Source organism: Pseudonaja textilis, chromosome 1 (genome assembly GCF_049901715.1).
Source record: "Pseudonaja textilis isolate UNSWEBS1 chromosome 1, rPseTex1.2, whole genome shotgun sequence".
Classification (NCBI taxonomy): domain Eukaryota; kingdom Metazoa; phylum Chordata; class Lepidosauria; order Squamata; family Elapidae; genus Pseudonaja; species Pseudonaja textilis.
Genome location: NC_141990.1, coordinates 268,913,964 through 268,935,988, shown reverse-complemented (window position 1 = coordinate 268,935,988; position 22,025 = coordinate 268,913,964). Strand labels below are relative to the sequence as shown.

At 35.2% G+C, this 22,025-nt stretch overlaps 1 protein-coding gene across 8 annotated transcripts in view; it reads right to left on the bottom strand.

Annotated features, from left to right (window-relative positions):
* RBM25 (RNA binding motif protein 25) overlaps positions 1 to 22,025 on the bottom strand; it is a 32,027-nt gene that overhangs the window by 8,917 nt on the left and 1,085 nt on the right. Inside the window, exons 2-14 of one of the 8 annotated variants that reach the window (XM_087921744.1) lie at positions 21,915 to 21,992; positions 17,301 to 17,373; positions 16,809 to 16,926; positions 16,541 to 16,590; positions 15,007 to 15,177; positions 13,968 to 14,025; positions 13,097 to 13,257; positions 9,487 to 9,669; positions 7,670 to 7,723; positions 7,321 to 7,404; positions 3,345 to 3,619; positions 2,100 to 2,298; positions 1,595 to 1,684 (exon numbers count right to left, since the gene is read on the bottom strand). In XM_087921744.1, the coding sequence (XP_087777870.1) occupies positions 1,595 to 1,684; positions 2,100 to 2,298; positions 3,345 to 3,619; positions 7,321 to 7,404; positions 7,670 to 7,723; positions 9,487 to 9,669; positions 13,097 to 13,257; positions 13,968 to 14,025; positions 15,007 to 15,177; positions 16,541 to 16,590; positions 16,809 to 16,914 (1,431 nt within the window). In that variant the 5' untranslated portion in view covers positions 16,915 to 16,926; positions 17,301 to 17,373; positions 21,915 to 21,992. The remainder of the gene's footprint in view (positions 1 to 1,594; positions 1,685 to 2,099; positions 2,299 to 3,344; positions 3,620 to 7,320; positions 7,405 to 7,669; positions 7,724 to 9,486; positions 9,670 to 13,096; positions 13,258 to 13,967; positions 14,026 to 15,006; positions 15,178 to 16,540; positions 16,591 to 16,808; positions 16,927 to 17,300; positions 17,374 to 21,914; positions 21,993 to 22,025) is intronic. The other 7 variants (XM_087921747.1, XM_026709078.2, XM_087921745.1 and 4 more) reach the window with 7 other exon arrangements.

Sequence of the window (22,025 nt, the reverse complement as noted above, 5' to 3'; positions counted from 1 at the left end):
CTTTTGTTCTCTAGAACAGGGGTCGGCAACCCTTTGGACCTCAGGGACCACCAAACTCATACTTTTAAATCCCAAGGACCACTAATACAAATGTTTTTAAAAAGCTAATATATTTAATATAAATTTTTTTATGTATGTATGTATGTATGTATGTATGTATGTATGTATGTATGTGAGAATATCTCTTGCATTACCAGGGGAGGAAAGGAGGTGAAACAAAGCTCACTCTTTCACCAAGACCTACAAAACACCAATCTACTGCATTCCAGGAGTTCTTTGAAATCACCAAACGCTCCCACTTGCAGTTCTCACGCCTCCCAGCTCTCTGAGGGACCCCAGAGGCAGGTCTCTGAGATGCACACGCCAAGCAGCTCCCACACACGGTGGCAGGGTAGTGGTAACAACAGTCCCCTCTCCCAGCACCTGCTGTCAGCTCTTCCCCATTAGTTCTCTAGCTTTGAATTGCTCCCGCCTCTTTCCTTCCCCCTCCCCCTCACATGCAGGCAGGCAAGGGAGACGGAGCTCTCAGCTCTTCCAGCCCTCACTGACTCTCCCAACATTGGAAGCCTCGGAGATGCAGGCACAGCCGCCACAGCGGTAGCGCCCTGAATTGCTTGCTTCTCCACTACTGCCTCCTCTTCCTCTTCCAGCACCTCCTTCTCTGGGTAGGGCAAGTCTTAACTAACCGAGCATGCTAAAGCAACTCAGGGTGCTACCGCTGTGGCGGCTTTGCCTGCATCTCCCAGGATTTGATGTTTGGGGAGACAGCGAGGGCTGAAAGAGCTGGGAGCTGCGCACAGCTCCGTCTCCTTTCCTTGCCTGTCTGCATGTGGGCATGGGGGAGGGGGGGAAGAGAAGCAAGTCAAAACTAGAGAACTAACGGGGAAGAGCTGACAGTGGGCGCTGGGGTGGGGACTGTTGTTGCCGCCGCCGCCGCCACCTGAGCTGGTTGGCAAGTGCCTGACTCCGGGGTCCCTCAAAGAGCTGGGAGGTGCGAGAACTGTGCGGCCCAGATTAACTGCTTTGGGAGGCCATTTCTTCTGCGGCCCACCAAAATTTTTCCATGGCCCACTGGTTGGCGACAGCTGCTCTAGAAGGTTGTTCCCTGGAAAGGGTCAATTTAAGTGTACTAGGGAAGATTTGTTTGTTTTCTATGAAGCAATAGGAAATACTCCAGATCAGGGGTGTCAAACTCATGTCGTCACAGCAGCATCACATGATATTTTCCCCCTTCGCTAAACCGGGTATGGGTGTGACCAGTGCTTGACACATCCAGCCTGCAGCCCAGGAGTTTGACAGCCCTGCTCTAGATGCCCTGAAAGTATTAAGAGTCCAAAAACTGCCCACAATTTTGAATAGACTGATATTTGTGAGCCTTTTCCAAAGCTCATATTGTAAAGCCTAAATAAATATATGTGCATACTGATACTCAAGTAAAGCTTTTAATTCCATATATACTTAAAAACTCCTAATATATTTATGACATTGCTGCCTTAGACAAATGAAACATTCACTATAATATTTTCATACCCAGCAAAGAAATCCTGTGTTTTAATATCTAATAAGAACACTGGTAATGTAATAAATGCCTTACCATCTCCCGTCTTCTTTCTTCTTCCCTCTCAGCTTCTTTTTCATATTCTCTAGCTTTCTTCCGTTCTCTGATTTCCCAGTTTTTAAGACGCTGAAACCACATAACTTTTTCATTATTTCACCGTTCACCCAGGAATTGAAAAATAGTTCCATATTTCATTAATTTAATTTAATTAATTTAAACAAAACAATTATGTTTCATTCTCAGCTTTGTATTCCAGCAGAAAAAGAATGTAATTATTACAAGAATATTGACAGATTGTAAATTGTTACAAAAATATTGAGAGCATATGCAGGAATTATACAGAAATTCATTCAAGGGAAATGATATTGGATGATATCTAATATATAGGTCTGAATATAAATGATATCTAATGTTCAAGTGGAGTTTCCCCATTGAAAAGGAGTATTACCCCAGAAAACAGGTATCATGAGATATTGGTATTATATTCTGCAAGCCCTCCTTCCATTTGAATTAGGAACTTTTTAGCAACTTTTGTAAATACCTCTTGATAAGCTGCTTCCTTTTCCCGTAGTTTCCTTTCCAGTTTGCGCCGTTCGTAGGCATCTTCTTCATCTTCTTCTCGATCTCTTTTCTTGTCCTTTTCTCGTTCCCGCTCCCGTTCTCTTTCCCTCTCCCGCTCTCTCTCCCGCTCTCTCTCCCGTTCTCTTTCACGTTCTCTCTCTCTGTCTCTGCTTTTCTCTCTGTAGAAAACACAGCAACGAAGGAATACTTGGGCCTGATTAATTCATTTACACTCAAAATACCCCCAAAGTAGCACTAAATATCATATTTAATAATTTAGAGAGCCCTGTAACCAAAAAGAAATTCTATTAAACCCCGCTATACATACCACAGGATCACACAAACTGTAGCATTTTCACCTTTTAGAGTTAATATTTAATGGAAATATTTTAGGTTAAATAAGAGGTTCGAGTGTGAATTCAGAGAGAAAACTGTTGAGGAGAGACATACTTGCTGAACAGTTTTATATTCTCTCTCAGGTTTGGAGGCTTCAGTCAATGAATATCCCAGTTAACTAGTACTTTGGGCATTTGTCTCTGCATGGGCTTACGGATGATTGAAATAGCCAGGCTAAAAACCAATTAAGAGGAAGTTCCCAAATTACATCACCAATCAACTGTGAGTTGGAAAGAAAATTGAATCAAAGGGGGACACAGATGATAGACATATCAGACTACTAGGAACAGATCATCAGAAGAATTAGGAGAAAGAAGATTTAAGGAAGAAAGAGTTAAATTTAGGGGGAAATAGCTGTGAACTGTCAACATAAACAGATCATGAGAAGCAATGCGGTTTGGAACTGTAAAGCCATAAGTCAATTTAGAATCTAAAGAAGTTACAAAGCAGAACCTAAAGCTCCAAGTTGAAATCGATAAAGAGCTATAACTGTAATTTTTAATATGACAGGAGTAGAAACTTATTAAATACATAACAGACAATAACCCAATTAGCTATATTTTAATTACATGTAAGATGTAACTTAATTAAATCGAATTATGGTTTTGTACACCCACACTATTTTTGTGGGTGTACAAAATCTTTTCCTACGCAAAGTGGTAGGATTCCCCATCCATTCTCCTCTTTAAAGAAATCAGGTAGTGGCCAGCGTTTTCATTATTTCTTTTCCATTTTTCAGCAAAAAGGTAGAGATTGGGCAAATCTTTGAATAGCTTTAAAAAAGAAACATTACCAAATTATTAAGTCATTATTATAGTGCAAAATTTACCTAGATCTGCTCCGATCTTTATTCCGGTCTGAGCTTCTTTCACGGTCTCGGTCTCGATCTCTTTCCCTGTCCCGGTCTCTGTCTTTAGTGCGATCTCGATCTCTATCCCGCTCCCGCTCCCGTTCCTTCTCCTTCTCTCGTTCACGCTCCCTCTCCCTCTCTCTTTCACGCTCCCTTCTTTCTCTTTCGCGTTCCCGTTCCCTCTCTCTTTCACGCCGTTCTTTTTCAATTTCTTGTCTTTCTTTCTCTTTTTTGCCTTTTTCCTCCTCCAATTTCTAGAAACCAAAAGGATTTTCCAAGTTAGTTTGTAGCTAGATTCGGAAGCCCCACCCCACAATACCAAAATCTGGTAACAAGAAAATCAAGATCACTGATAATTCAACACTTATATAGTTTGCTTTCAATTCATATGGATGAAAACAAAGTTTCGCATTCATAACATAGATTTTCGTGCAAGTTATTTACCTAGCAGGCCAGCAATCTCCAACCTTGAATAGAAAAGCAATGCTTGTCTCCTCCGTACTGATTATTACATGAATGCATTGCCTATAATAGTTCAGAGAATGAAAAATACTTTGACCCTAAACAAGATTAAATTTTTACGTAGCAAAATTCATCCAATTCATATCGACAATTTAGTGATATTAACAGAAGCTTAATAGTTGATTATATCACATCTAGTCAAATTTAAGTTTATTCTCTCTAAACTTGGAGAATAAAGCACTTTCTAATTTCATAAGGGAGTATATGACTGTATGGGTCCAAACATCTTTATATTCACAATACTTATACTGTGTTTTTTAAAAAAAATCACTCATATGATTCTCATTCAAAGGGTCTGCAGGAAGGAAAAGGTTGGAAATCACGAGATTAAAAAAACTGTGTTACTGAATTTCTATAAAAGTACATTTCTTTATTGAAAAAGTCATCACTGCTACTAAGACACCCATGAAGACAACAGAAAAATTAAATCTCATTAATAGATAAATCCATCCTTGGAAGCAATTGGTGTGGGTTAACTTACAGGTGCTGTGCTAGGACATGGACCGCCAACACTGGATTAACCTTGCCTACAAGCTATATTTCTGGGAGGAAGAGCAAGTACATGGTTCACAAGTAAACCAAAAAAAAAAAAAAATCACAAGCCAATTATCAGCCTGATGGATGCCGGAACTTTATGGGCATGATTCTTCCTTGTGCAAGTGTTGTGCCTAGAGGGATGCCACAGAGCAGGGGTGTCAAACTGGCAGCCTGTGGGTCCGATGTGTCACACGCAGGCCACACCTGTCCCAGCCCAGTGAATGGGAAAAATGTCATGTAACGCCACGAGATGGTAACAATGAGTTTGACACCAGTGCCATAGAGCATAACAGTATCCTTTTCCCACTTGTTCTCTCCTTGGTATACACATTTAACGTACAAGCTATTTTCAGAATGGAAGGCTTGTATATAGCTCTCATATCTCCATCCTGTCTGCCCTTAATGGAAATATTCAATGTGTATTCTCTGAACAACTGAAGAAAATAGATGAGAAGATAAGAGGAATATATAAATTTCCCATTCTGAGAAATGGCCTGGCTCAAGAGTAACTGAACTTTACTATTCATTCTGGAGAGCCCTCTGTACAGGGACCCAGCACTAGTATAAGGAAGGATCACACCCTATGTGTAACTGATGCATTTTAAAAAACGGAAAGAGCAAATTCATTCCTTTTGGCATCAATTTTACCATCAGCAAAATACCATATAAAATAGGACAACAAAATGTGCACATATTTCTCTCTTTCAACAAATAATTTAAGACAATTTGTAAAAAAATCTTACCTGTCAGATAGTGTTCTGGGCACACTCATGGACCAGAGAACCCAAACAAGATCATAGTAATATAACTAAGAAACAAGAGATCAATATATCTAACCATGATGCTACATAGTATTAAACATAAAATGCTGGCAAAATGGTGTTAGATACATTGAACTCACAAAGGAAAGGATATTTAAGAACGATAGAAAACAGCCATTGTAAGGAGGGAAAGATGAAAGTGCACAACATGTGGGAACATTACAATCTAATTTCTAAATGAAGTGCTCTCATATAATTTCATCAATTAGGGCATATTTATATATGCTGTATCATAGAACTTACCTCCAATTTTGTATACTTTTACAGAAAAGTTTAGATACTGGAATGGGCAATACTTACTTTATTTTTAGCTGTTCCAATATTTTAGATTATTTTAGTTGTTCCAATAAAATGCTATTGGTTATGTTGCTGGTTGTAATAAAAATCATCATCAAAATTTATCTGAACTTAAGATGCTCTTACGAAAAAGAGCAACTTTAAATGATGGCCTTTAAGATGCCAGATCAACAGAGCTATTTCATACAAATTTGAATAGGCTGCTTCCATGTAAACAAAAAAATAAGGGGGTAAAAATGAAATGGAGAAAGAATTAAAGATATGCTGAAGTAATGAGCAAAGAGTACAGACAGAATAATAATAAAATCTTACCTTAAGTTCTCTTCAGACTCATCTGTGCTGTAAATGGACGCCCCCTGCAATGCTGACACCCTTACAGTCTGATTATTATTTTGTAAACTCTAACCAAAAAACATGCAAAGGTTCACTGTGCTCGCTAGCCAGCCCCTTTTTAATCATCCCACCCAATATATAAAATGGCCATTTTATATTACAATTAATTTCATCTATTTCAAAAAGTAAATTAAAAATATTTTCCAATAAGATAGATCGCAGGCAATAAATATGCCCAATTGCTTCTGAAACAGGAAGCATATTTTGCTTTTGCACCACATCATTTAATTGCATTTTAGTTACTTGTTGGGGCTTGAAAATAAGACCATATTTCACTATGACCAGTTTCACACATCTTCGGAATACTTATCCTCAGGTTCTCATTCCCAAGTAATACTGGAATATTGTGCATTGCCAACAACATATAACTATTTTGTACTTAAAAAGTTAGAAATGCAAATAAGCATGACCTGTAACCAGAATGTACATTACCATTTTGTACCTTAATACCGTTCAATGTTATTAGCAAACAGAGTCAGGAGTGAACATATTTGCTGGCATGGAGTAATCCAGCCTTTATGCACAGTTATTATTCCATGAAAACTAAACATCAAGATATACACTGCATGCATAGATTGCACTTCTCCACCCTTGCCACAACCCTCCCCAACCAGAACACATTAATAAATTCACATTATTAGAAACTTCTCTAGGTGGGAATCCTGAGGTAGAATTTGCTGTGCAAACATATTTCCAAGCCAGTTACCCCTTTGCATATTTTTCTGAGGGGGCATCCATAAATAATAAAAAAACAGAAGCTCATACTTACATCCTATTCCATGTTACTTTCCAAGCTGTGTTTTTCATCTTGCATTAGTCACCATATGATCTCTATCATAATGGTGGGGGTCAATGAATAGATTAGCTTTATGGGAATTTACAGTTCTTCCATGCATCTAAATTTTGGTAAAGTCTGATAAATAATACCTAATTTATTTCACCCCCATTCTCAATTCAGCTGCTAAATTTAATCTTAAATTTAAACTAAGCAATAGGGCTTAGTAATACAGTGAGTATGAATTATGTTTTACAATTACCTGACTATTATGGGAATCAAAATGTATTTCAAAGGGCAGCCCAATTTAGTTATTTGGTCTTATGTGTTATTTTAGCCACTTTGGGTTAATTTTAAAACAAGCAGAGTAGAAGGGTAATTTTAAAAAAATGTATTTGTGTTAAGAGAGACGATTGCAATGCAGTAAGTAATATGAATAACTAACTAAAATATTAGACCACTGCAGTGAGAATGTTTAGATAGACATTATTCCTGCTATAAAGATGAACAAATGATATGTAATGTCCTTGCAAATTTTCTAAAGGGTGAGGGAATTGAAACTGGGTTTTACAATAACCTAATTTTGCATAAGCTGCAAAAAGTATATTACCTTGTGTGTATCTCTGAATTTACTAATCTCTCGGGATATCAGGTCCCTTTTATCTTCTTCCATTTCTATAGCATTTATATCCTCCTGTAAAGGAAAAAAAAAGAGGTGGGGGACAGAACAAGAAATAAAATATTAAAATCCATGCACAAAGGAATGGGAGAACCAAAAGAAAAACTGAAGGTTAGACGTTTTGTACCAGTCTTCTAAGAGATAAATAAAGGGCTTCTGCAGTACCAAACCTCACAGTCTGATGTTAAATGAATGAAAAAAAAATTAGATGGACACGAGTCACAAATCTGGTAACTAGCAGTAAACATAGTCATTGTCAAAGCCTACAATGTAAACGAACCTTGGTGATGAGTGGATAAGGTATCAGTGGGGCCACTGGAAATCTGCGGAAAATCTGCGGAAAAATCCACGGAGATTTTTTTTTTAAAAAATAGATTGCACACTACTCTGGAAAAAAAACAATGTTCCGTATGTTGGTAGAACAAGCAATATTGTATTGCTGTGAATTTTGGTCTGACTCAGCAAAATTACGAAGAACCTCGCTAATTCTCCTTTTACTGATCTACTTTTCAGCAAAGGTTTTTGGGTGCCACCTCACCCAGTACTTCTCCATTTAAAATTGTAGCATACAATTTTAGTATTTTCATACTGAAGAAATCTTGCAAACTAAACTATGCTCGTTTACAAGTGGCCAGTGCCTTTTGCAATATTTTAAGCTTGATTTGGTACTTTACTCGCTAATTCGCAAAATTTAATGATCTCAAGGGGGTTCCCAAGTTACTGCAAATTAGCGAGGTTCCCCAGATCTGAAATCAAGAGTCAGATTTGATTTGCCATTTGTTTCCCCACACTCATATTATTCTCCCACATTATCCCTCATCTCATCTTTTCAACCACAGAATGGGCAAGGGAACCAAATGTGACCATAAGCATTCAATAAAGGAGACAAAAGTGCCTCTAACCCAACTTTATATGGCATACACCTCAATTTCTTTTCTCCCCCAACATATACAGAGCTTTAGTTCCACTTGCTAAGGGAGAAAGATGCACTTCCATCTTCTCAACAGGTGAAAAGAACACAGCACACTCTATTTAAAGTTGTAAGCAATGTGCAATTTGAAATAATCCTAATCTAAACATTAGGAAATTCAATTAATGTAAAGTGGGCTAATAAGAAATATTTTTTATTAACACTTATCTTTTTCAGTACCATTATAAGAGTTGCTGTATATTCAGAAATTCATCCACCATGTGGCTGAATCTTAGGGGAATGAGCATCTTTAATGAACTAAGATAAACCAAAACTTCAGCACAAGGCTTACTCAGATTAACTGAAAACTAAACATAAAAGGAAAGCAAGAGGAAAATGTGTAACAACTCTGATTGTTTTTTGGTACTGATTTCAAATCCAATAGTGGTAAAAGAAAATTACATTTAGCAGGAGGGCTGCAAATTCAAGCCAAAATCCCATCAGTTGTGACTCAGTTAGTCAAGCATGCAAGTATTTGCAAAATACTTTCTCCCAGAATGAATTTTATTTTTAGTCCAATTATGACTAGGTTTTCCCACAGAAGGTGGAATATGGCATTCCGTGCCATACGTTAACACTTAAAAAATCTGGAAGTCAAATGGCTTAATTGCCAAATAATAAACCATTTTATAACAGTATAGCTTTCCCCCAAGAATAACAAACAGCTTCTCACTTATGTGCACAAACAATCAAAACAGGACATCAAAGAAGGTACGTTGTGATTATGACATCAATGTGAACCCCTATGGCCCAGAGCTTTTGGGCTTTTAAATAACAAATGTTAATAGGCAGGACTTTTACGTTTAAGATGTCAAAAGACCTCTCCACAATAAAAACAATCATCAATGATTTCAATAAATGAATTTTGAAGGGATGAAAGGCTGAATCAAACCTGCAGCTCCAAGTCTGGGCATTCAACCCTTGTGTATACACACCTACATCATCCACAGGTTTGGCATTTAGAACTGATTTAATTTCAGAATGAAACATGTAAGTGCTGCTAACATCAAGGCTTGTTGATTTGTGGTTTCATCAGATGCTTTGAGCTAATGTATGGCACAAGGTTTGGCCCTTATTATAAGGAGAGATGAAGAAAATCTGTTTGTGTCCAAAATCAAAACACATACGTCCTCCTTCTTTTCCTTTTTCTTCTTCCTGGGATGAGAATCAGACTCTTGAGAGGGGGCATTGAGCTCGCTGGAATATTCCCGAATTAACACTTCAATTGCCCCTTTAATTAGCTGGTCTCTTCTCTTTGCTTCTTCATCCAGGGCTTCATCATCATCGGCTGCAGATTCTGGCCTGGAGTTCTAAGAAACAATACAAACAAATAATGTCATAATGGAAATGACAAACAAACAAACTTTTCTATTTTTACCCTCTTAATTCCCCTACACAGCTAAGGCAACATAATCATTATCATTACAGGTAGTCTTCGACTTGCAAACAGTTCATTTAGTGACCATTCAAAGTTACAATGGCACTGAAAAAAGTTACTGATTACTGCTATTCACACCTACAAGCATTGCAGCATCCCCATGGTCATATGATCAAAATTCAAATGTTTGGCAACTGGTTCATATTTACGCAGTGTCTTGGGGTCATGTGATCAGCTTTTGTGACCTTCTGACAAGCAAAATCAATGGGGAATCCAGATTAATTTAACAACCATGTTACTAACTTAACAAACATGATGATTCACTTAACAACTGTGGCAAGAAAAATTGTAAAGTGGGGCAAACTCATTTAACAAAAGTTTCATTTAGCAACATGAATTTTGAGCTTATTTGTGGTCGTAACTTGAGGACTACCTGTATTGCATCAAAACTATCAAGCAATGAGCATGAATGAAACAATATCTGCTGGAATTACTGAAAACATAGTTACCATGCCCCTATCTATCAATCTCATGTGCTGGCTTTTCCTTTATGAAAAGTCAGATGTAGGGCTTTTATGGGATGGATGGTGCTATCCCAAGGTTTTCCTGTGGAAAGGTAAATGAGTCATGTACCCTTAGATGCCACTGCCAAAAACTGCATCAGTGGTCTTTGGTGAGCGAGGCAGCAAAGGGTAAAGGAAGAGTTATTAATAACTGGGCATGAAAACCTAACATTCTTCAGCTGCTTTTCCACACAGCTGCAAAACAAGTCCTAGATTCCTCACAATATCAAAACTGAGAAATTAATGGCAGTGCTGCACATCTACTCAGATGATCTTATTAAATTTGCAGCTTGACTGTGAGAGATGCTGCTTTTTATCTTCCCTCCTCACAGAAAACATGCATAGTGAAACTTTGCAAAAACACTTTTAATTAAACTTGTGCCCTATAAAGTATACACTCAGAAAAAAAGATTAAGTGGCATGCATTTGCTTAACCTTTACATGCAGCAAATCATATAATTTCTGTATATCGATAATCCAAGTTAATACAGGTAGTTCTCGATTTACAACCATTCATTTAGTGAACATTTGAAGTTACAATGGCATTGGAAAACATGACTTATGAGTGTTTTTCACTTATGACCCCTGAAGTGTTCCCATTGTCACATGATCAAAATTCAGACTCTTGGCATCTGGCTCATATTTATGACAGTTACAGTGCCCTAGGGTCATGTGATCACCTTTTGCAACTTTCTGACAAGCAAACTCAACGGGGAAGCCAAATTCACTTAACAAGCGTTACCAACTTAACAAATGCAGTGATTCACTTAACTGTGGCGAAAAAGGTCTTAAAATGGGGCAAAACCCATTTAACAACTATCTTGATTAGCAACTGAAATGTTGGGCTCAATTGTGATCTTAACTCGAGGACTACCTGTATAGTCCAACCCTATTTTAATAAAACAGAAATTACAGAAACGGTTTCATATGAACCTTGTCATATGGCTTGCTGTCTTCGAGCTGTAATTTTAAATCTATAAAACCTGATTTCCAAATAATGTGTAATTGTAGCACATATTAATAAATTTGATCTTATGTACATGTAATTTATTTGTATTCTATTACATATTGTCTCTAAACAGTGCTAAAATATAATTTCCAAGACAGTTATATATTATAACAACTGGAACAAGTCTGTCCCCCTGTTCCTCCTTCAACTTACATCATTTTAGTTTTTAAAACATTTAACACATTCTAACATTTTGAACGAGATTGCTTATAATAATTACAAATACAAAAAACTGAATTAATCAATTTAATTTTTTCAATAATTCCTCATAAAACCGCCAGCACTTGTTCATATTCCTAAAGATGACACTGCAACACTGATTGCAATCCTAATAGCAAACAAAACCTGATTATGAAGAGAAACATATTTATTAAATTAATGTATATATTAATTTTCAAGAAATACTGTGCCCCATTCAATATTCTTTAAAGCTATTTCAAAATCTTTAAAATAAACAGTAACAAATGATTGGTGAGCTTAAAACTATTGTTAAAACTTTTCTTTAGAGAGAAAACAAAGGGACTCTCACCTTAAATTCCAAGACAGTTTATCCAGTCAAATGCCAAGTGAAGAAACAAAGAACAGAAAAAGGAAAATCTCACTAAACAGCAGTAGCTAAGAAGCAAGGGAAGGAGAAGGGAAGGGATTACAGCTGACAGAGGAGCTGTCATATTAAGAACAGCTTGAAAAGAATTAATAGAGGGTATTGGAGAGGTGACATTAAAATAATTCTGTAAAGTGAAAGCTATTCAGAACTAATTTGATTAATTCTTCTAGTTTTCAAAAGAAATGTATGCGACAACTCATAAAAATAAAAGGCTTTAAATCTTATTGAAATATCAATCTTTTTTTATTCAGGATTACATGAAATGCATGAGTTTTAAAGATAACAGAAACGAAAATAAAGGTGGTCCACATTTAGCAACTGCAAGTGGTTCTGGCAAATGGTTGCTAAGAAAAATGGTCACTAAGCAAACCATTTGATTGAGAAAGATGCTGCGAAGATCTTTGGTTGCTGCTATCATTTTAGATAAAGTTCTCTCATGGAGCTTTGCCAGTATTACTCTCCTGCGTTTATTCTTGTCAGGCACAAATATTTGGCTGTAAGTGTACATATTGATCAGAAAATGATTTTTAAACTAGCATTTATCACATAATTTGTGAATGGACACTTATCAAGGCAGTTGCTAAACAAGGACTTGCTCTATGAGCTTTCTTTGTTCTACAGCGCACAACTTCCAAACAGAAAATTTCTTGACTTGTCATAATGGCACAAGCTCAAAATTATGGCTATTATTTAGATTAACAATTTGATTGTGACTGGCTGATTGTGCTGGCTGGATACTTCATATAGATACAGTGCCCAGTAGCGAATGATAAGCCTGCATGTGTAAAACTAAATTCCTTAAACAAAGAATGTATGTGATCTCTTTTTCCTAAATGAATTATGTCAAAGCACTGGTATTTTTAATTCTATGGACAACAATCGTATTCAAATGGCCTAAACATGAGAAGGTGGCCCACAGCTTCCAAATATAAATCCCTAACATACATTCACGTTTGTAAGGTAAAAAATAAAATCTATAACATTTAGCAAATGTTACAGAATTTATTATAACTCCTGATCATGAAAACTGGAAAACAAAGGAGTACGTGGAGCTTAATCTACAAAAGAATCATAAACTCAATGCAAGACCTAACAGAAACAAAGTTTTTTAAAAAAGGTATAGGGAAAGTATGTCTGTCAATTATTTTCTATTTATAAATTTCTTAATTTGTATACATACCCCATTGGACGCCCTCTTTTTTGCTTTCCATTCATCCAGCTGAGCCTTTGTTTTGGCATCAACTTTAACAAGTAGCTTCTTTTCTCCAATCTGGAGATCATGTAGCAATCTCAGTGCACGTAGTGTGGATTCGGGTTCTTTATATTCACAAAATCCAAAAGCTAGAAATAATTGAGAATTTAGAACATAAATTTAGAAGCCATATAGGCAAATAACTGTATTGACAATTACAGGACTGCTTTTCAATGCAAATTATTTTATGTGTTATAAAATATATTAAGTACATTTTTAAATATTTAGAAAATATGTCTAGTCAATCCTATATATTCAAGTGTTTTAAGTTAGGAGCATGTATTCTATGTTGCTGTCTCTTAAGTAAAAGCCCAAAATAGCTGATTAACTGCATTAATAAATTTCAAAATGACATAGTGATTTATGTTGTTGCAACATAATGATTATAAAGATATGAACTAGAGTACCTGAAATAGTCACCAATTTGATGGTACTAAGACAACCACTGAAAACCATAGCATTGTGCAAATACAATTCAATAAGCCAACTGCAATTATCAACTAAGACCTCCTATTATGTATCTTTCTCACTACTATTGATAGCAAGGCCTGAAAGCCTTCCCCTCTCCTTTTAATCAATTTTTAAACTTCCCTGCTTCTTTCAAATTTTACATACTGTCTTCTATGCTTTTAATATTTTATTGTATACTGCCCAGAGTCCCTTTATGAGGGAGATGGGCACTTCTTAAATATGACAAATAAATAAATTTGAGAAAATTTATTTCCAAACCCTGTATGTTTATACATATGAATTTATACATATATAGATGTGTTTGTATATAAAAAGAAAATGCACATACCTTGGAGTTTCCCAGATGCTCCTTGAACTCTCTTCCAACTCAAAACCAATCCACATTTCTGAAAAACATTGTTTACAAGGCATAAATGTTAATGAAAAATGGTTGAATATGCATCATAAGAAGAAAATAGCCTTCCCTAAGTAGTTTTATTTCTAAGGAATGCCTTCTAGCTTAATTCCTGTTAACGATTAATACATTGAATTATCATACAAAGAAGACAGAGGTCCCTGAATTATGGATTTGGACAGTTACTAAGAGTACCATGAACTGCAAGAATCAGTCAATCCTGGTCCAAATAAAGACTTAATGCTCTTTCAAAATGATCAGAAAGAAAAACTCACATATTTTGAGAATATAGTACATAAGCTGACATAGAAAAAATGAGTATAATTAGCAAGATAGAAATATGACAAAAGGTGGATTGAAAGACTGTTCTTGAAATAGCCACATCTGATTGCTAAAACATTTATCCACGTGGTCCCTAGAAAACAACACTTAACAATTAGCCACTCTATTAAGTATTTTCTTTGCAAAATATTGCTACTTGTATCATCCAAATTCTGATTTCATAGACCATGCCTGAGCAATATTTCTAGCCCCTATGAAGGATGTTTTGTCAGGTCCAGGGCCAGGCACGATGGCAGCAGTAGTGGAATGGAAATTTATTTGGCTAATGCAGCAAGAGATAATATTGGGTAATCCATATACTTTGAACTGTAATTACTGTAATTACTACTATCATTTATCAATGGCTGTGTCAATTGAGGTTCACAAAAACTAGCATCCAAAATATTTGAAAGGCACCAAGTCCCCCACATCTACATGATAGTTTTTGAGTGTATAGACAATGAGAGGAACTTTTCACTATCATATGAAGCTGAGATGAAAAATTCTTCATGGAAATCAAATGACATAAGTTGCAAGTTTAAATCTTGGCCAACGAGCATTTTAGATCAATACACAAATATAACAAAATAGATGTCAAAATACCCAAATTGAGATCTGCAGGACTAAGTTCTAATACTGTTATGTTACTTACAGCAAGAAGCTGTCGTATAAGCATGTCTGATGCCTTTTCAGATATGTTGCCTACAAAGACAGTGGTGGTGGGGCCACTGTTTTCATCATTTTCTTTGTTCTTTAGACCTGGATGTTCCTTTCTAACACCCATGTGTTTCCCAACCATCGACACTGTAGTTGGAACCAATACCTGAAAATAAAGAGATTCCTATGTTAAATTTCAGAGAGGAAAAATCCTTATCGTATCTTCATTAGAAGAAAAAGTCCAGAAATACAGAAGAACCACATTATTTAACATATCAACAAAATGGTCAAATAACAATACATTACTGAAAACAAATACTATATAAATCATGAGTCACATTTACTTTGAAGATCAGTATTCATTAATTTTGCCTAAATAGCTTTTTCTACAACAGAGATTTCATGCAATTTTTTTTCAGTTGATTCGGCAAAAATCAAACTGCATACAAAAATAATCCAAATGGGAAATTATATAGAAATTCAGAATATTTCTATTTAAATTTATACATTTTTAATATTCTACATATATTCTTCATATTTAAAATGCCACCTGAGAGGAATAACTTTTCTTAAAATTTGGAAGTATTAATTAAAATATAGATGGTCATTTTTTGGAAATTTGGAGTGAGTTTGTTAAAAGCTATTATTTTGGCTCACTGGATTGCACCCAATCATGTTTAGTATTTGCTTTTCTCCTCCATTTTGGGGATTTGAAATGTTTAGAGTAGCAAATAGTGTATTTTAAAGTTAGTGCATCTATTATGCATTTTTGATACAAAGTTTTGCCACCAAATTTGGGCACAGCATTGGGGAGTGCTCCAACAGCTAATTACCTATTCCTGTGTTCAAACAACTTAATGATCTTCTGGGGATCAGCGCAAATATAATTTTTACTCTTTAGAAGTGATTTTTCTTTTATTTTTGGAGCATGCCAATTAAGAAACTCCCATTTCTTCTTCTTTATTGTAAAACTCTCTCCTTCTTGGCTTTAACCATGATTATTGAGGCAACGGTAATGATCATTCCAATTTATCAATGATCTCATTGTTTTGCAAACAATAATTGAAGTTAGATTTAGTTAGGTTTAACCTAGTTTAAAACATGACAAAGAGTAGAAGCAGTTTTTCAAAGAAAGGGGAGTCCTGTGTTCCTGAATATGACCCTAAGTTTGTAAAATATAGGCAACTATTATACTGATCAATCTTTGATGATCACTTTAAATTTTTTAAGTGTATGGCTGTACCTAACCAGGGAAGTCTACAATGCTTTTTACCACAGAGTAGTTCTGGCAGCCTAAGATTGCTAGTTCGTTTTGCTCACACATGCGTGCTATCCATGGTATACTACAGCGGGTGATCTAGCTTTGCACCAGATGGGTAGCAGTGTTCAATATTTTTGTAACTGATTACTATTAATTGCTATTATTTCTGTTAGACACTAATATTATTTTGAAAGATGACATAAAGGTAATCAAATCTTGCAATTATTTCCATAAAGTTTACACAAGATGTATTTTATATTATGCTTACCGTTGGTGCAGGAGCCATAATACCCATTGGCACAGGAATCATTGGTGTCCCTGTGAAAAGAGATTGTGTTAACAGTTTATGTTCAAAAATCAACCACAATTTTAAAACACCTACTAACATCTACTAAATAGAAATGCAAGAAAACTATATTTATAAAGATTACTTTCCTTATTAACTACCCAATGCAACTATATTTAGTTATTTAAAATATTTATTAATTCATGATGGAAAAATGAGGCTAATCTGATGAGTTTCTGATGTAACTTACCAGGAGGTACAGGTGGAGGAAAACCTGGGAATTGTGGAGGTGGAATTCCAGGGGGAAGGGTTGGGATTCCCATTGGAGGACGGTTTAAGTGAGGTGGAAAAGACATTTTAAAAAGAACCTAAAAAAAAAGCAGAGAACAATCAGATTCAGAACCATGAATCTTTTGAAATGTCCATTACTGAGTATTTACAGAGAATCTCCTATGAAAGTTATCTTTATATTCCTCCTTTGAGGATAATGTGTGAAGAAATATTAATTTAGATAAGATAAACAGAAATAACAGCTCTTCTGGACTTATTCACTACAAAATAAATAAAAGAATCCTAAGAAAGTGAATTCAGGGCTTTGCTATTTTACACGAATAACAACATTCAGAAAAAGTATATACTGAAATAGTAGCTTGGATCAAGATATGTATTGCCATAAATATTTATACTTTCAAAAAGTTCGTAATATTCTGGCGCAATGGGCCATCTGGAGCACAAATTATACCTCCAAATGCTCTCTCTGAGGCCTGCTGAGTCTTCAGTTTCTGGAAAGGAGTTTTTCTTCACTGAATCTAGTACTGTAAGGCAGAGATGAAGTCACCTCTCACTTGCAGAATATTGACAGAGGTCTTTCTCAGCATAATTACCTCAAACTGACATCAAGGAAACACATTTTTGCTCTAATGTTCACTTCTGACTCCTGTCAAATAAATTATGATGGTAGTAAAGGAATCTGATTTAATCTGAAACTCCACAATAAAGGTAGTGTATTATAGTAGTGTATGTAGTGTATTATAAAATAAAATAATGGAACTGAAATGTATCCTTAAAAAGATCTTCCCAATGTGCCAAAGATTAAATATAAAAAGATACCAAATAAAATTGGGATCACTTGAATAAAACAACAAAGTACTTTGGAAATGCAAAACAAGGAAATTAAAGTAACATATAACTTATATTATCATTTAAAATTTACAAAGCTTCAGCCATCTAAAACTTCTTAAAATGTTCTTTATCATTGTAATAAAATATCCAGAGTAATTACAACAGTTTAGTGGAAGATGCATTTGATAAAAGTTCATACAGAATGTTATTTTCAGCTCTCTTTAGGGTCTAATTCAGAAGTGGCTCATTGGACAAAACCAGATACATCTTTATGCAACTGAAAAATACCCTTTTAAGCATTCTTATCAACTAATGTAGCTTTTTGACTGTACTAGAAAATGTGTCTACCTGTTATAAAATCTCCTCAAATTTCTGTAAAAATGATTTATTCTAAATTATTTAGGGCCAGCGACCAATAATCATCTATTTAATTCTATCAAACCTAGTTGTATTGGTCTCAAATAAAAAAATATTTCATTATGATCCTTAGCTTGCTTCCCCCTTTTAGGATGACATTATTCTATTACTGGGTTAAAACAGTAGTTCCAGGCAGTTACACAGATGACATTACAATTGTTTAAATAGGAAGACATGTATGTATGTATGTATGTATGTACGTGTATGTGTACACACACAACATTGTGTAGCAATATAATCTCTATTAAATTCAATCAAATTGATTTAAATCATTTTCATTAAAATTGTATTTCTGATTGAACAACCCACTTTTTAGAAATGTATTTAACCTGGTACTCATAAAAGCTGATTATGTTAATTACTAGATCAGTAGAGGTGTTCCAAAAGGTCTTAGAAAAATACCTGGATAACTCGTTACAGCTATAAATCAAGGACTGTTTGCTGCAATCTTCTTCCAACTAGGATTTGGACATGATTGGTTAATAGGTCTTTTCTGTAGCAGCACTGCATTTGTGAAACAGGCTCAATGGGTTCAAATGCCTGGTATCCATTCCCATATGACTTTCTGAAGGTAATAATGTGTGTTCCATTTATATATTTTTATCTATTTGTTAAATTTGTTTTCTGTCCATCTTGCTGAAAGGTGTATTCAGGCTAATTTCCAACATTTCTTTAAAAATGTCTATCTTGAAATGATATTTTCTTTTTGCTGTTTACAGAGCTGGAGTTTTTATTTATGCTATTTTCTGGATTATTAATTGCTGCAATTTTATATTTAAGCATTCTTCTTGTAACCATGGTGCATATCATATGCAACTACAAGGAATTTTGTAAAGGTCAGAAGCAAGGGAATGAACTATGGTCACACCACTTTTAAAGGCCTACTTAGCTTCTATGTCAGAAGTGCCCTTCCACCTACCTAATATGTACATAGTGTAGTGAAATGGTGGAGGAAGAATGGAAATCATTCTCCCCTTCCTCCAGCATTTTCATTTGGTTCCTGAACTGGTTGCACACATTGTCTTTTGCATATTTAACATGGAAACATGGACTGGAGACAAAACAGACATCCACCATTCTAGTCAACAACAAAGTCATAGAGCACCCATCTTTAGATGCTAGTCTACTATAATTCTATATAGATTGGACACACTGGAAATGAAAAGTTTTCTCACATAATCAACATAAAAAGTTAGCTGCCAGAAGTGGAAAGGAATATGTTGTTGGTCTGCTGTGTATCTGTGCTAGTTGTGCTAAAGATTCTTCTACATAGGGCAGTGAAACAAATACTCGTGTAGATGAGATATTGCATATTCTATAAATTTGCTAAATTTTTGACATGCTTTTACTTTCTAATAGGGGCTGATAAAGAGATTAATACTCTATTAGGGTATTCAAAAAGCAGACTAGTAAAACATTTTGCAAGGCAGAACCTTTTTTGTGCTATTGACGAGAATTATTTAATGTTGCTCAAATTTAAGTTTCTTTATGTAATTTGTCTTAAATGTTTTTGTAGAATTGCAAAGTTAAACAAAATAAATATTCCATCAAAAAGTGTGTCATCCCTTCATTCTTATATTTAAAAGAAGATTAAATGAGGCTATAATTCTATATTTGAAAACACCTTTTACTTAATTTATTTTCACATAAAAAGCAAGCTGAAGGCAGATTATTAAAATTCCAAAGTTTAAGAATAGAAAAATGAAAGCATACTAATTGTTTTGTGATTATACGTATCAGTTGTGAAACATGCTTTACACAGTCCTATTTTAGTTTTTCCAATTATGGTATTTCCAAAACAAAGTTTCAAAAGGCAAATTTAAGTGGTTTTATGTTCAGAAATTAAGAATAATTTAAACAAGCAAAATATGACTGATAAAATGAAGATTAACCAATAAAGAGATGCAGAACCATTTCTGATCCATGAAAGATTGCTGAGGGAATCAGCTTAATTCAGAAGCAGAAGGGATCATTTCATAAGTAAAGAAGAAAAGGCTGACCAAATAATATTCAAAAAAATCTAAAATTAGGAAATAAACAAAACTTTTGCAGATGAAAATATGAAAAATGAAGAATATGCAGCAAAAAGAAAAACAACAGAAAAGAAAAGGAACATGTAAGGGAATTCTTCTTCAAACTGTGTAAAAAGAAAAAAAGAAACCCAAACAACTAGATGAAACCAGATACTGATCTACGACATAGTTATCAAAAAACTATATTACACAATATAGAACATTATTTAATGTATCATTATGGTCTTACTAATGAGCAAAATACTTCGGAAATAATTCAATTGATTCAAATATATTCATTAGTTGTTCCTCTCAGAATCTAACTGTTCCCAAGTAATTATTGTAACTATATAAGGGAATAACAGAAGTTAGTGTTAGGTGGCATTTTCAAGAACAGGTAGTACATTATTAATAATCAGTTCTGGTTTGGTTACTTTGGTATAATGATAAAATCTATGGAATATTTTTGCAAATTCTAAAATTAACACAGCACACATTTTTTCCTTAAAACTATAAAACAGAATAGAGAAAAAGATAAAAGATATTTCAGGAATCACATGACTGGACATTATAAATACTTTTGTTTCCACATGGAGACCACCTCTGAACTTCGTGCTTGATGTGGAGAAGAAAAATGAAACTCTGAGACTTTGGGTTTTTACTGATTAGACTGATAGATATCCACAGAAGTGGCTTGTTCACATTATTATGAAAAAGCAAAAAGTTGTGATTTGATGTTAATACCTTATTTTACTGTAACAGAGAGAGTCAGAAGTCAATGCTTCTTTTTCTTACCTTTCCTCATGTCTCCTTCCTCTTTTCCTCCCCACTGCTTTCCTATTTACTTTGTATTTGTATTACTTTGTATTTTACATTACTTTATAACTCAATAAAAATGTTAATGCAGAAAGAACATTATAAAAATGTTATGACTTAAATGAAAATCAAGCACACATAGAGAAGTTGCCGAAGAAGAGTCCCTGAATTTCTAATAACTATTAAAAATATAGACAGTTTACCAATACGGTGTTATACAATAATAAATTAAAATACATAAAAAATCATTCTTAAAATTTAAAACAAACATTAAAAATGAAAAAAAAACTGCATGGCAAAGTAATTATTAACTGCAGACATTTATTAACCGTTATAAGATTTCACTGGTCCCCTGGGAGACAGCCTGGTAACAAAACCAGGTCTTGAGGGACCTTCTGAACATCAACAGGGATGGAGCCTCATCTCACATTGGGACTGGGAGGATGCTTACCTCCTGGTACCCATCAAGTGCAAATCCCTAGCAGACAGAACCCACAGTCTGAATTCTCAACCGCTCAGAGGGAGTGGCCGATGTAATGGGGGGAGGCGGTCTCGTGACACACCACGAAGGGCTTTAAAGCACCTTGAATTGGACCCAGAAGCAAAGTGGCAACATATGCAGCTTGTGGAACAGAGGTACAACATGTGATGTTCTAGAAACACATATTCTGCACCTTGAAGCTTCCAGATACTCTCCAGGGGGAACCCCATGTAGAGTGTGTTACTCTACAGTAGTCCAGTGGGGAGGCATGAGTGACTGTGGACAGAGCCTTCTGATCTGGGCATAAGACTGTGTAAAGGCCCTCCTAGCCACAATTGCCACCTTCTCTTCTTTAATTGAGGGCATCTTGACTGAAGCAAGGAGAGAAAAGCAAGAGAAAGAAACTACATCCAGCACCTAAAACTTGAAATACAATAAAGCGGCTAACAGGCTATAGATTACCACATTTCAAAGCTAAACACAAAAGATGCACTTAAAGTCAACTTACCACCTGTCTTTCTGAGATTATCTCCTCATATCTTCTCATTACCTTACCATCTGTTTTTCTGAGATTACCTTCTCTTTTCTGGATTACAAATTTAATTCGTTTAGATTTCAT